We start from the raw sequence: 15,019 nt of genomic DNA on the forward strand, positions 1-15,019 counted from the left end.
ATTCTCCAGGATCTCGATATCAGAATTAGCTAAAGTTTCTTCATCGTCAGGCCCGTGTGTTGCTACGGGCAAAATCGATCTGAATAACCATGAGTTGTCACCGAATAATAGAAATAAGAACAGATTGATCAAATTATTCTTTTTATTTAGAAATACACGTTAAGCATGGTGGCATCCAGTTTTCATCATACAACGGCAAATACGAACTCTCTTCCACTCAGCTTGTAGGTGGGACAACCTGCAGGTGCCCACTTCCTGCCACATATGTCCACTTATTTAAGTGGGATTAAGTGGGCTGTCCACATACTGTATGTGGTATTATGTGGGCTGCCACATACCCACATAATTCATGAAACATGAAAATACAAAACTTGAGATGTAAGACAACTTAACACAAAGGCACGTAAGTCTAGATTGAAGTAAAGAACATGTCCACATATGATACAACACAAACTACAATCTTCAGCAGTACAAGACTGAAGGTTAACACAGACGGCAAACATTTCCTCAGATTATAAACTATACACAAACTACAATCTTCCGTCCGGACAGATTATAAACCATACATGCACCAGCAAGTCCAACGTCGAGCCACCATGGCCAAATCCGTCCGGATCTAACCACCTGCTCACCAGGGCACCGCGCTGGCCACCCCGCTACCTCACCACGCACCGCCGAAGCACACACACACACGCAGCCGCCCACACATCCACCTGTCCAGGACGCCGCCGAGGAGCACACCAGCCGGAACCGCGCAACACAGATACACCCAGCCCCTCCCCCCTTCTTGATTAGCCCACCAACGAGCCCTCGTGGACAGATGTGGTCCAATCAAGCCCTCCCTCCAACTCCTCGGTAGGCTGCTGCCCAGCCATCCCTCTACCGCCGGACTACCACGCCAGCGCTCCCCATGTTGTTGTTGAACTTGTAACCATACGATTTGTATTGCCTGACAGATGAATATTTACCAGATAAACACGTAAAGAAGATAAGCCGCTCTTCATTCCTATAAGCCCTTAGTAGACCATCAGATCCTTCTTTTTGCACATGCACGCCATATTATTGCAGAGATGGTGGGGGAAGCAAAGAAGTTATGCCTCTCTGTGCGTGCATTGCGAGGAACCCCCAACAAGTATTGAACTCTTGATATGAATCCTTGTCGGGAGGGGCAAGCAAGGATGATAAATCATCTAGAGTAACATGAAAAGGTTAAGTGATGTTGCTGCACCTCTGTTCTTAGGAATCCTTGTGGTTCCTCTTGATTATGCATCTTCATGAACAAAACAAAATCTTGAGCTCTTCGTTCCTATAAAATTTCAGTAAGAAGATACATTTTAACACAAGAAAACTGAGTATCTTGACAAAAAAATTAGTAAAAGTCAAATTTCACTAAAACGAGATATTTTATTAGCTCTAGAAAAATTGAGTGCAAGGGTAAATTTTAGTATCCTGAGAAAAGTTTTAGTATGAATATGAAACAAAATTAGTCCTAAATAAAGAAAGTTAATGACAAGGTACATCACGTAATAATTCACACTGAAGGTATACAACAAGAAACATGCATTTTATGTCATGATTCAGCAGTAATAAAGAAGTGAAAACTACCCATGTTTATCACCATTTGTAACACTATTTAGTTTATGCAGGAAAAGAATGTACCTTTGCAATCTCATTTTCGTCTATCCTAAACATGATAATATATCACAAGCCATCAAGGCTGGACATCTTTGGTTGCCAGCCTGAATCTCTAGGAAAAATCTGAATGTGGTCAATGCAATCCGAACCCCCGGCGAACCAAAGGAGTAAGAATGTAGTGATTCACATAGCATCCCACCAGCCCAGCGCACAAAATTATGAACATATTTTGGCACCATACCGAGTCCTGATTTTTGGCATTTAACTGCAATCAAGACCAACTAAGAAAATCAGCATCCTAAATGATTTTTAGTAAAAATGGAGTAGCATTTCACCACAACAGTGTAGACATTTGAGGACCCTCGCCCCCACCCAAGATCAAAATCTAATGCCAAATTCTCCAGTAAATCTGACAAATAAAACCCAGACCAACTCCTACTAATAAATTCCCCGCACATGCACAGATCTTAAACCCCAAATCCGCACAAACTTGACCGAGATTGCTTGGGGTGCGTAGGGATTCAGTAAGAGAGGGGGTGGGGGGAGCTCATGGATGAAACTGGAGAAATTTATGTGCTTGAAGATGCAAACTCCAGCGAGCACCAAACCATGAAGGTCGTGTCCAACGCGTCACTCCACCAGACCGCTGCTTCCGTCGATGGGCTGTCCACCATCTCGTACGTCTTGAGCACAAACAGCACTGGCCCGCCGCCTCCTCCAGCTCCAATGCACCACTACGACGCCTTCGACCTGCAGCAATAAAGGCAAGTACAATAGTCTAGATAGTATCTATCTGTAGCGGCTCTCCATATCATCTCTATATATCGATATAGACAACTTGTACAATGGGCTGTCTTTCTAGCTGTCTATAACATTCGAAATTAGAAGAACTTCACAAAGTAGTTACTTATTATTCCAATATGCAGAATCAACAAGCAAGTAACTTGCAGAGACTCCTGCGACCATGCACAATGCTAGGTTCATTTCACGCGGTGGCTACAAAGAGGAAAATTTGCAAAATCAATCAAGACATGAAAATCTGAATAGAAACGGAGCAAAGAATTGATCGATCCCAATTCCTAGCAGGCAAATGCATCGCAAGCTGAGGTGACGTGATTTCGCCCATCCTTTGAATAAATTGCTAGCCAGTTTGAGACGCTGGGCATGGATCCAAGATAAATGTAGCGGATTTGATAGCGAACTCTGACCTCATCATGCTCGGATTGTTGCTGCCCAAGCTCCGCCGCCGCCGCTTGTCGCAGCCTTTGCCCTCGAGGATTGCCGGCGCCGGTGACATCCAAAAGCTCCTCATCGACGACCACGTCAGGCTCGAACCGCCTTTCCTCAGCCACTGACAAACGCGGCCCATGTCACCTTACCACTGACGAAAAAGGCCCACAAATAGCCAGCTGGCACAAAGCGGACGACCAGGTCAAAATCGGAGTCCAGGTCAATCGATGCCTGAATCGCTCCTGAGCGATTTTTCCCCAGGGAGCTTAGTGATATAGGATATATGTATGGAGAGATTTTAAACAAAGTGACATTAGTATACCTCTTCTGATTCTTCTTCTTGGAGGAGTAATTATCTGTCATCATAACTTTCACTATCACTAACCATCTCAGGCAATTCTGCACATAGAAAAACAGGATCAATTCATTTGATTTTTTTGACAAAACCATCAAAACAAAATGATAATGATGCATTTGTCTGAGTTGTCTGCCGGCTACAAAGGAAAGCATCGGTGCAAAGCACCGATTGGGCTAATGAAAGCTGAAAATGTTCATACAACAACTAATAAGCACTTAAATATCATTTGCTGATTCAATACACCATATATGCATGGTTATGGAAATCAAAATTGAAAGATGAACTGTTGAAAACGTGAAAAAACATGCATGGTGGTGCTGTAAGAGTGAATACTTATTTATGAGATAAATCGACACACTGTTCAAATTTCTGTCATAATCACACACACATGACAAAACACTTGCTAATTAGAGGGCTACCCCGAGAAACAGTGGCACAGGAATGTGTATCGATTCCAGATAGTGCATTATATCTCTAAATACTTCAAGTTGTCTACCAGACAGACGCAACGGGGCTAACCCCCACCCCCCACCCACCCACCACCACCACCACCATCCCCACCCAAGCCGCCACCTAGACCATCCCTCTATACACCCCTCCCCCCTTTCTACGGCGCAGGCAAACCTCGCTAGCGATGCGACGACATGTGGCAGACCTGGCTGACAACATACATTAGAAAACATACTGCTCATCGACAACATCCGTAGTCCGGAAAACTATGGAACAGTGCAATATTCAGCTGTAAGCTAGCTTATCATCTCTCAACAGTACCTACCAGGAATATTATTTCCATCCGGGTCGAGAGAGTTTTCCTTTTATAACAAACCCTGGTGCTTGTGGATCAGCTTTCACAACAACTCTCTAGATTCTGGAGCCTCATCATCTTTCGCCCTCGTTGCTAACCTCATCCCTATCTAAGATCACTTACAGTGAGGACTGTTCCACTGCCACCATAGACGGATGCATATCCCCTCCCATGCATCCGACAGATGAAATGTTTGGCAAGTTAATGCAACCATTAGAGAATGAAATCAATTAGAAATAAGAAGTACAGAACATTGCAATCTATTCACTCGGTACGTGAGCGTAACTGAAGACTGATAAATTGGAAGGCAAGGAATCTGTTTGCCTTTCGTCATCCATGATTATCTGATCACAGTTACGAGGAAACGAAAAATCTGTACCATATCACATACCACATGGAAATCTTTCAACCATCAGTACAGGAAGACCCTGATACAGAGCCACCGAGATTCAAAATAGTTCTGTCAGATCCGCTGTACGCCGTAACCACCTGCAGCATACATGGTTGTTCTATACTCGATGTACTGGACTACTGGCGAACATCAACACCACTGAAACTCTTTGGCGCGGATTCCAACTGATGAATGACCGGCTCATCTGGACACAGAGGCAAAACGTTGTGTCCCAATATACATAGTTATATATTGTGGGCTCAGTTGTCCAACTCATTTATGTTGAAATGTCTAATGTAACATTACTTTTTAGCATGATAATTATAAAACGGCATTGCATTACATATAAACTACCAATGAGATGTACCAGAACAATTGTCGCGAACCATAACAGAGAACTGTTACTACATACTCATATTCCGCGAGCATAACTTTCTTTATCTCTTCATACATCATCCCACATTCCCATTACAAACACACCAGAATTGATCTGAGCAAGGGTAAACCATTGAGCATTGTAGCAGGCCAACAACATGGTTTAAACTATCTCGATAATAGTATTCATAGGTAGACAGAGGTTTGCAAATATACTCACAAACTTCGATGGAACTACCTTCAGGATTCCAACAATTATAGTTGATGTATTTTTTTGTGGGGAGTTGCTCTCAAAATTGTTCTGTATGAAGCGCTAGTTCAATTCTGAACAACAGCTAGTTACAAATTAAAGACTTGCTCCATTAAGTCACTTGACAAAGTTGGGTAGTTTATTCACACAAAAGCTCTGTTCACTACATAATTATCACGCAGGTTGAAGTGGGTTATTTGCCTGTGATTTAATAATAAGCATATAAAAGCATCATGTGATCTTATCAGTTTTGAGAAGCAAACCTTGGCACCGTGGCACCGCCAACTCTTCATCTAACATTGTATAAACTCTCTCCATGTATGACAAGTAAAATAGACCGAGTTGAAAGATGAGAAATCACCTGCAGTTGCATAATAAGAACATATGTGTCAGTAATTAAAGCGCCTCCGTTGTAATGGGATGAACAAGGCAGAGGCTGAGCCGTTCGTGCCGCTGCGCCCTGCCACTACTTTGGATGATATAGTAGCAGCGGGCAGTGAGTCCATCGCCACTCTCAGACCAGCTATGCCATGCTCTTGCACCGCCGCCGTCACGTCGATCGTAAGCACCCGGTGTCGACCATTTGAAGAGAGAGGACCAGAGATGGCACAACCTAGCTCGCTTGATCTGTCACGCTGCTGCAGCCGCTGCCGGAGCACCCTTGCATCTCGTCCTCCACGGCAGCCAACATAATCCCCCCTTGATATTCTTGGGTTTACTCTTCGTTTTGCTGCTCGTGACGGTACACATGTGCCTGCTTGTCTTATTCCTCTTCGTGGTCTTCCAGAATCTTGATTTCTCAGAACATAGCAATCATCTTCTTCTTCTTTGGCTATCGTCCCTTGAACAGCAGCCAGCAGATCTTCTTCGATCATCATCAAGAACACACCACGTTGCCTTCCTACCAAGAAGAAAAATATGTACGAGAACTTTGCAGCAAGAACACACCACGTTGCCTTCCTTCTCTGCATCCTTCATCATCTCCTTCTTCTGAGAAGACAAGCACCCATCCTGGAGATCTCCGCCGCAGAGGAATTTGCGCAGCCACCGCGCGTCACCCGCTGCCTGATGTACGTCCTCCTCGCTGAATAGAAGGTCGACACAGAAGCAGAGAAAGCATTAAGGCCCGAGGTCGAAGTAGGCCGTGAAGCCCGTCGCAGTGTTGGAGAGGACCGGCGGCGGCGGCGGCGCACGAAACCCTAGTGAGTACGAGGGTGTCAGGGAGAGGAGCGGCTCATGCTCGAAGAAGAGGTCGGTTCGGTGGAGCAGTAGGGGCGGTGGCAGAGCGGGATATGGGGCGGCGGCGGCGGGGTGGGAGATGGGGCGGCGGCGACGGGGCGGGAGATGGGCCGGTGGCGGTGGAGCGGGGAAGGAGGGAAAGAGAGAAAGGCCCCAGCGGGAGGGGTGGATCGAGAGGAGTGCGTCGAGCGGATCGAGAGGAGCGTAGGTTTTTTTTCGCTGTTAATTTTCGCCAGTTTGTTTTCGGTGGTTTATTTTCGATCGTGTCAGATAATTGCGACGGGAGGTTGGAAGTGTGCTGCACTCGATCGCGGGGTTTTCTTCGGTTTTTTGTGGCTGAGCGGGAGATGAGAGCAAGTATCAAAAAATACCAAAAAAGACCATAGTAAGTGGGATGAAAATAAAACCCAGAACACCGACTATCAACTAAGACATTAGGAGTAGAGCCCTGTTGAAGAATTCATCCAATTAATCAGTTAACTTACCGATTAATCCCTATTTATAGGGTTATCGAGTAGCCGATAAACGAAAAAATCCTCCGATTAATTGATTAAATGGCCGATTAACTTGCCGATTAGCTGATTAATTCCCTACTCACTAGCCAACCGAGCAGCTATCAGTTAACGATTTCCTTAACGATGGAGTAAAGGTACGCAAGGTGGTACTAATTCGAGGAAGCACGTCCTCTGCATCGAACGTCGCACCTGCTCGCTTGCCCGCAGACACCCTGGGCCACATCGAGGGCTAATGGGCCTGTTCTGGGAGTTCATCGTGGCGGAACTTTTGCAATCCTCTGTCTGCTCCACTGCGCACTCTCCATCGCCCCCAGAGCTACACCCAATCCCTCGCTCTCTCGGCGAGATCCAAGACGGCCGCGTCAGCTGGGAGCGGACGCACGCGAGAGGAGTTCGATGAGCGTGAGCTGGAGGTGGCTGCCATTCTCGCGGAACTGTAGTCCATCGTGCGGGCCAGTCAGTAGGAGCAGGCGCGGCCAGAGATCCCCTCATGGGGCCGGCGCCAGCCGAGGAAGGCCCTAGCGGCACCGCCGTCCGAGAAGCCCGCGGCAGATAGCCCGGACACCCCGGATAGCCGGACGACGAGGCGGCGGCAGTGCATGACAAGGTGAGCCGCCGGGCCGCGAGATCTGCGCCTGCCCGCCTCCCTCCGCCAATTTGGCCTGCTTCGATTTCAATTTCTTGCTGCTCGTTGACGTGTTCCTCCTCCCCCTCTGCCTCCGCTCAGTCGGCGTAGGAGCAGTGCGGCGATTTTGACGAGTAGGAGATGGAGCACGTCACAAGCACCCCGACTGCACCCTGAGGTTATCCATCAGGTAGACTATCATCACACTGCGGTTCATGATGCTGCTCCCAAGCTTCCCGGCAAGATTGTGCGAGTCACAACTTGCATGACGCAGATTCTTTTGCTATACTTCGGAAGCCGGCAATAGCAGCGGCAACATCGACGACGCATCCACGGGCTGGACAAAACTTGATTAGCTTACTACTGCATCAATAATTTGTGCCTGCAGGACTCTTTCACAGATCATGTCAACGAGATTACCAATTTGAAGAGGCTGCACATGATCTGAAAATATTGGCATATACAGTCCTGAACATAAGTTTCAAAATAGCAAGTCCGTTGTAGCAGTCAATTTTCCTAATGTACTGTAACCTCATTTGCATCTGCCTAACCTTTCCTAACTACCTCTCTGTGGTTGGTTGAAGGTGTGGAGTTTAGTCTTGTTCCGCTGTGAGGAAAGCCATGACCTCCACACAGATGATGCAAGTGGAAACAAGCTAGACTCTCAACTTTGGTTTTCAGGCATCTTCACCAACAAATATTACCCTGGTACTGACAGGTTGTTAGTATTATATAAGTATACTTGTTCAGCCTTTCCATTGCTGGTCCGAATATTTAAACAAGGAAGCAGGCTCAGTTGCTCACCAACCTACTATTGCTGCCAATAAGTAGCCAGAAGCCTATAGAGTGATAGAAGACATCTGCATTGATCACAGAAAAATGAAGTATTGAATTTGTAGGATGTTGTCAACATTGTCATCCTAATCTGGTTCCCACATATTCAAGATGTGGAGATTAGCCCTTTGCTCCAACAAAGCCATGACCTTCAATTTTGTTGTTAATTTAACAACTGTCTTGGTTGTGCCGATCGATCGGCCTATAAGATCCAATTTGGTCCTGTGAACTAAAGCTTCCTATTTTTCATGATTATATTAAGAGCTTCCTATATTTCATGATTATATTAAGAACTCACATATCTCCTTCAGTGCCACACCTGACCGGCACATCATCCAGATTCAAGAGAGCCCTACTACTGCATCCACCCTAGAATCATATCTCCGTCTCGTGTGAACCAATTTTAAGCCCGATTGATGGCAAGTGCATTGCATGTGTAAGTAATCTGGGTTGAACCTAATTGAGGTCTTCCATCACTTTTATTACTTCAATAGAAATTTTACACATTGTACGAACTACCCATTAATTAATGGGCAACTGATATACATGATGCATGGTTGATAATAGCTACTTCAGGTTATCCCTTCTGCTATATTTTTCGTACTCACTGCTTTTGTGAGATCTGAACTGGTAGAGAAAATAGCCTGGGATATTCGTTTCTCACCAACAGAGGTAGTAAGGACTTACCGTATTGATTAGTCATTTGAAGAGTTAACCAGAAAACATTTAGTATATCTTCAGTTATGTTGTCATGGGCTGTGCCCATGATTCACAGACAAAAAAACAACACCGTGCATTGTTTTTTACATGCATGGAGCATATACAAGAATTTGCTACTATGGACTAAAAATAATCACCAGCTAGCTGAATCAAAGGACACTCTATGGGAAGGTGAACAAGCATACTAAACAACACGAAGCAGAGTAATTCCAAGATATTTTGAGAATTCATTGCAGTGGACTATGTTGTGATTCGATTTTTCTTAACCTTGATAATATTGTCTTGAATTTGAAATGATGGTGTACATTTATTCTTCTTCTTTTTATAGTTGTGAAGACCAAATTTAGAAAATTTTACTGCTTGTGATTTCAATCGGGTTAGAGAGGCTTCTGTCAAATATAAGTATGTTCCCTGCTGATTATAATTTTTTTCACATAGATGCATGAAGTCTGTTGTTCGTTTTATTTCGAAATAATCTCGATTTATTCTACCGCCTTGATCGGAAAGCGGCATTGTTCTCCTGACATTGTTCCCTGCTCACTGTGGTGAATCGAACAGCAAATCGAGGACTTCAGAGCCTGGCTGCAGACCTCGCGAGCACCAATGACAGCCTCAAGCAGATTCAGCAGAGCAAGGTGATGAGTACCCAGCTGGCTGGTCAATCTGAATGATCTTATCGGCCAGCAAAGCGGAGATGGATGACCACGGTCCTGACCTTAGCAGCAGACAGTGAGTCTTCTCCCTCTGAAACCTGAACGTGGATGCCCGCCTAAGTCCGCTGAAACCTTTTTCCCTTTGTCGCCGTGGATAGGAGACAGTAAATGGGATCAAGGGAAGTTGGTAGGGCTCCAGCGGCACATGCTTACCACTGCTGGCTGTTAGCGGGAAAGGTATGTTGGTTTGACTTTTTCAAGATCCCGAACTAAAACAAGTCACCTGCGACATTTGAGTGATGCAAAGGTTTGCTGTCTCTTCCCAGGAAATTGTGTGCAGAGAAGCTGCCTTGATTTTTAATACTGAACCTATTTTTGCAGAACCAAACACTAACGATAAGAGAGATGAATGTGCAGTATGCTAAATTTGGGTATCCAACTACAGAAGAAATGGATTTTTATTTATATTAGAAGCTAGGTTATCACTTTTGATTTTAAATTGATCGCTCATGGACAGTGGCATCTTAATTGGCCATAAACACAGCCTAATTCAATACCTCCCATCAAATTGGCAACTAAAGGGAAGGTGAGTTTAAATGTCTCAGCCCCTGTGACCTGGCTGGCCTTTGTGTTAGAAGATTCAAAGGGAATGAAAAGTTGGAGGCAACAAGGCCACCTCTTATCTGGGTTCTTTACATAAAAATAGTGAGGGTCATATAATCTGCCATCGATTTTGATAATTTCATCATGTCCCACCAATTTATACATGTGTATGATTCGAAATCAATAAGCCAACTCAAGGAGTGGGTCCCGGAATACAAGCAGGAAGAAAAGAGAAGGAATTAAAAGGAGTAAACTCGGCTCTTATGTAAGCAATAAGGAAAGAAATTATTCCACTCATAAGGAAAGAGAAGGAATTAAAGGAAGTAAATTCGGCTCTCATGTAAGAAAAATGGAAAGGAATTATTCCACTCATAAGGAAAGAGAAGAAATTAAAATAAGGAGAAAACTCGGCTCTTATATAAGCAGAAAGGAAAGAAATTATTTCACTCATAAGGAAAGGGAAGAGATTAAAAGGAGTAAATTCGGCTCTTATAAAGCAAAAAATGAAAGAAATATGAAGGAATAAAATTTGCTCTTATGTATGAGCATTAAAGGAAAAGAATAAAAAGAACGATGTTGTTGCTGGATGTGCACGGGCCGAGAAGGGAGCAATTAAAATAAATAGGGTCTTTTACATCTGTGTCCCTAACTCGAACCCACTACTCACATTTGCCCCTAATTCGAAAGCCTGCTCAAAAATGCCCCTCCGCCGTTACGTGCCCTTACAGAAATGCCCTTTTGCGCCGTTACCGTCCGGTCAAAGCCGGTCAAAGGGCATTGACCGGCCCCCAAAAAATAGCAAAAAAAATCTAAAAAATCTGAAAATTTGTGAGATCAAAGATACTCAGGTTCGCAAGGTGCGTGCAATTTTTCGTGCTGTTTGGGCATTCCAGGAGCTCGTGTCAAAGGAAAAATAGTAAATATGTAAGCCTGTGAACAGTAAATTCAAAAAAATAACAAGAAAGTTCAAAAAAATATGAAATTTTTTGGCATCAAAGAGGCTATGGTCTAAAAGCTGCGTGCCAATTTTTGTTGTGTTTGGACATTGGAGGGGCTTGTGGAGAAAAAAACAAAATCTGGCCCGGGAAAAAACTTGGGAAAAAATGACTATTTTGTTTTTTCTTGCGAGAGCTCCTCGCAAGTCATTTGATCACAAAAACTTGCAAGCACCTTGTGCACCCAAGCCTCTTTGATGCCAAAAATTTCATATTTTTTTGAATTTTCTTGCTATTTTATTTCAAATTTACTGTTCACAAGCGTGCATATTAACTGTTTTTCCTCGCCACGAGCTCCTGGAATGTCCAAATAGCACAATAATTTGCACGCACCTTGCGCACATGAGTATCTTCGATCTCACAAAATTTTAGATTTTTTAAAAAAAAATTGCTATTTTTTTCAGAACGGTCAAAGTTGTTTGACCGGACGGTAACGGCGCAAAAGAGCATTTCTGTAAGGGCACGTAACGGCGGAGGGGCATTTTTGAGCAGGCTTTCGAATTAGGGGTATATCTGATTAGGTGGTTCGAGTTAGGGACAGAAATGCAAATGGCCCAAATAAATAACATCGGTTGCGTGCGTGCACTTGCACATGGTCTAATTCAATGGCCCTTCTCTTCTCGCATACAAAAAAGTTGGCCGGCAATGACCATTCATATTTTTCTGTTGTTTTGAATCTGTGGGGTACATATAAATTATGCTTGGTTATTTTTATATTACATCCCATATTATGTGTACTCATTTGATCTAAGGTTATTTTTACTAACTTGGTTTTTTTGTCACAAACAAACCGATGAACCGGCGGTCCAACCGGTAACAGCTGCAACGGTTTGGTTGCCCGTTCGCTTTTAAAAAATATAGTCTGATGGCCATGGTGAAAGAACACGACATGAAGTGCTTTGTATCCCTAGAATGATGAGGAGACACGAGCATGAAGTGTTTTGTTTGGGCCAAGCACTGCCGCCGCCTGCTCGTGTCTCCTCGTCATTCAATATGTCCTAAAAATGTACCAATTTTTTAAAAATGTTTGTATTTAAGAATATTTTCAAAAATTATATAAATCAAAATTATTTTTAAAAATCATGTTTAAAAAAATGTGAATTGTAAAAAATCCCATTTAAAAAATGATAAAAAAATTCAAATATGTTACTTTAAAATAAATAAATATTCATGTTCTCTCGAAAAGTAAAAAAAAGATTGAAAAACTATTCCATGCACAAGTACCCTTTAATCAGATGAAGGATGTTAAGGTGGCTTATTCAAATCCACACTTCATACTCCGAAAAAGAGATAATCAGAATTGAATATAAGAAATGTTGCGCAATGACACACACAAAGCAGATTCTGCTATCTTTTTGCCCCGTTACAAAGCACGGGCATTTTTACTAGTTATTACTAGCAAAAGGGACCGTGTGTTGCAACGAGAAAAAATATAATACGTGGTTCAAGATTTTACTAACCTAACCACTGACTTGCATATGTCTCTCATTGTCGGATTATACCCACACCTCATTCTTTGTTTTGTTTATTTCCGTCATTGCCAGATTATAGCTACACCTCACCCGCAGTTTTTTATTATTTTTGAAGAGGCTTGTTGGTTGTCTATTTAAGGCCATATATAAATTAGTGAGATCCTGTGTATATTTGCGGGGTGGTACTACTAATTTTCTTTTTAGGAATAGATGATACTATTAATCAATAAAAAAATTATAGTACCAAAAGCTGGCCCAATAAAGAGAATAGTAAACTGGATGGGTTGAATCATAGGACATCCCGTGCCCGTCAAATAAAGAACGCTTTCCCCTAAATAAAAGTGAAATAAAAAATGTTTCTTCTAAAAAATGGGAGCATGTGCCCGCTACAGCCAGCAGCCGCCGCTGCGCCCGAGCGAGCGAGGAGAGGCCGAGCTCTTCCTTGGGATGCCATCTCCGCCGCCTTCCTCTCGCCTCCGGCCGGCGAGCCCAACTGCCGCCGATAACCTCGCGTTGCCGCCCTCTTCTATCATTCTATACCTTCTCCACTCCCTTCCTCCCTCTCCCTAGTCCTCTTCTTATCCCGTCTCTCTCCTCCCTCCACGCAGGAACTCAGCCGAGCCGCCATGGCAATATAGCTTCGTGACCGCCGCCCTCTTCCCTGCCTTCTCCCTCCCTTTCCTCCTTCATCTTCCTTCTTATCTTCTCATGTCTATCTCCTTCCTCGTCTCTCTCTCCCTTTCCAGCGCAGGAACCCAGTCGAGCCGCCATGGCAGAGAAGCATCGCCGCCATCGCGTTTTGCTCCAGATCCACGCCATGACGCCGCTCCTGCGTTGGATCCGTTGGGAGCGATGCGCCCGCCATCGTCCAACTTCATCTGCTCGCCCCCTGAAAGCCTTGTGGGAGTGCTGCACTACCGTCGCCCAATTTCTTTGCCGCCTTGATCTTAGATCTGGGTCGGCGTCGACCGTCTGAACTGAAGGAAATATGCCCTAGAGGCAATAATAAAGTTATTATTTATTTCCTTATACCATGATAAATGTTTATTATTCATGCTAGAATTGTATTAACCGGAAACATAATACATGTGTGAATACATAGACAAACAGAGTGTCACTAGTATGCCTCTACTTGACTAGCTCGTTAAATCAAAGATGATTAAGTTTCCTAGCCATAGACATGAGTTGTCATTTGATTAACGAGGTCACATCATTAGAGAATGATGTGATTGACTTGACCCATTTCGTTAGCATAGCACTTGATCGTTTAGTTTGTTGCTATTGCTTTCTTCATGACTTATACATGTTCCTATGACTATGAGATTATGCAACTCCCGTTTACCGGAGGAACACTTTGTGTGCTACCAAACGTCACAACGTAACTGGATGATTATAAAGGTGCTCTACAGGTGTCTCCGAAGGTACTTGTTGGGTTGGCATATTTCGAGATTAGGATTTGTCACTCCGATTGTCGGAGAGGTATCTCTGGGCCCACTCGGTAATGCACATCACTATAAGCCTTGCAAGCATTGCAACTAATGAGTTAGTTGCGGGATGATGTATTACAGAACGAGTAAAGAGACTTGCCGGTAACGAGATTGAACTAGGTATTGAGATACCGACGATCGAATCTCGGGCAAGTAACATATCGATGACAAAGGGAACAACGTATGTTGTTATGCGGTCTGACCGATAAAGATCTTCATAGAATATGTAGGAGCCAATATGGGCATCCAGGTCCTGCTATTGGTTATTGACCAGAGAGGTGTCTCGGTCATGTCTACATAGTTCTCGAACCCGTAGGGTCCGCACGCTTAACGTTCGTTGACGATATAGTACTATATGAGTTATGTTTGTTGATGACCGAATGTTGTTCGGAGTCCGAGATGAGATCACGGACATGATGAGGAACTCCGGAATGGTCCGGAGATAAAGTTTGATATATGGGATAGTAGTGCTTGATCTCCGGAAGGGTTCCGGAATTCACCAGAAGGGGTTCCGGATGTTTCCCGAAATGTTTGGGACGAGAACACTTTATCTGGGCCAAAGGGGAAAGCCCACGGGGCTTTTGGAAAGTGCAAAAGGAAGTTTTGCGGAGACCAGAGGCTAGACGCCAGGAACCCTGGCGTCTAGGGGGTAGACGCCGGGAACCCTGGCGTCTAGCCCTGGAGTCCGAGAAGGACTCTTGCCTTTCGGGTGAAACCGACTTTGAGGAGGCTTTTACTCCAAGTTTCGACCACAGGGCTCAACATATAAATAGAGGGGTAGGGCTAGCACCAAAGAGATATCAAGAAACACCAAGCCGTGTGGCGGCAACCC

General features: G+C 44.1%; 1 protein-coding gene and 1 long non-coding RNA gene across 25 annotated transcripts; one reads left to right on the forward strand and one right to left on the reverse strand.

The window, feature by feature from the left end:
- Positions 1-388: 388 nt before the first annotated feature.
- LOC125530996 lies at positions 389-6,489 on the reverse strand. Of its 8 annotated transcripts, none has more exons than XR_007293038.1 (7): positions 5,993-6,489; positions 3,999-5,945; positions 3,188-3,264; positions 2,844-3,044; positions 1,660-2,385; positions 1,229-1,306; positions 389-949 (listed from the first exon to the last, which is right to left on the reverse strand). It is a non-coding gene; the product is annotated as an uncharacterized LOC125530996 (long non-coding RNA). The 8 variants fall into 8 exon arrangements; XR_007293042.1 differs by having other exon boundaries at positions 389-1,306; positions 3,999-4,624; positions 5,406-5,945; positions 5,993-6,486; XR_007293039.1 differs by having other exon boundaries at positions 389-1,306; positions 3,999-4,624; positions 5,308-5,945; positions 5,993-6,486.
- Positions 6,490-6,995: 506 nt separating this feature from the next.
- On the forward strand, positions 6,996-12,226 carry LOC125530998. 17 transcript variants are annotated; one of them, XR_007293061.1, is made up of 5 exons: positions 6,996-7,405; positions 7,526-9,379; positions 9,536-9,706; positions 9,789-9,867; positions 10,012-12,226. XR_007293061.1 is itself a non-coding variant. In XM_048695400.1 (4 exons), exons 1-4 carry the CDS (start codon positions 7,398-7,400, stop codon positions 9,646-9,648), a joined length of 333 nt encoding a protein of 110 aa, XP_048551357.1. In that variant the 5' UTR covers positions 6,996-7,397; the 3' UTR covers positions 9,649-10,017. The 17 variants fall into 17 exon arrangements, 1 of the variants encoding a protein (XP_048551357.1); XR_007293060.1 differs by having other exon boundaries at positions 9,957-10,017; XR_007293057.1 differs by having other exon boundaries at positions 7,526-7,916; positions 8,008-8,131; positions 8,569-9,379; positions 9,536-10,017.
- Positions 12,227-15,019: the final 2,793 nt, after the last annotated feature.

This window comes from Triticum urartu, unplaced genomic scaffold (genome assembly GCF_003073215.2).
Source record: "Triticum urartu cultivar G1812 unplaced genomic scaffold, Tu2.1 TuUngrouped_contig_671, whole genome shotgun sequence".
Classification (NCBI taxonomy): domain Eukaryota; kingdom Viridiplantae; phylum Streptophyta; class Magnoliopsida; order Poales; family Poaceae; genus Triticum; species Triticum urartu.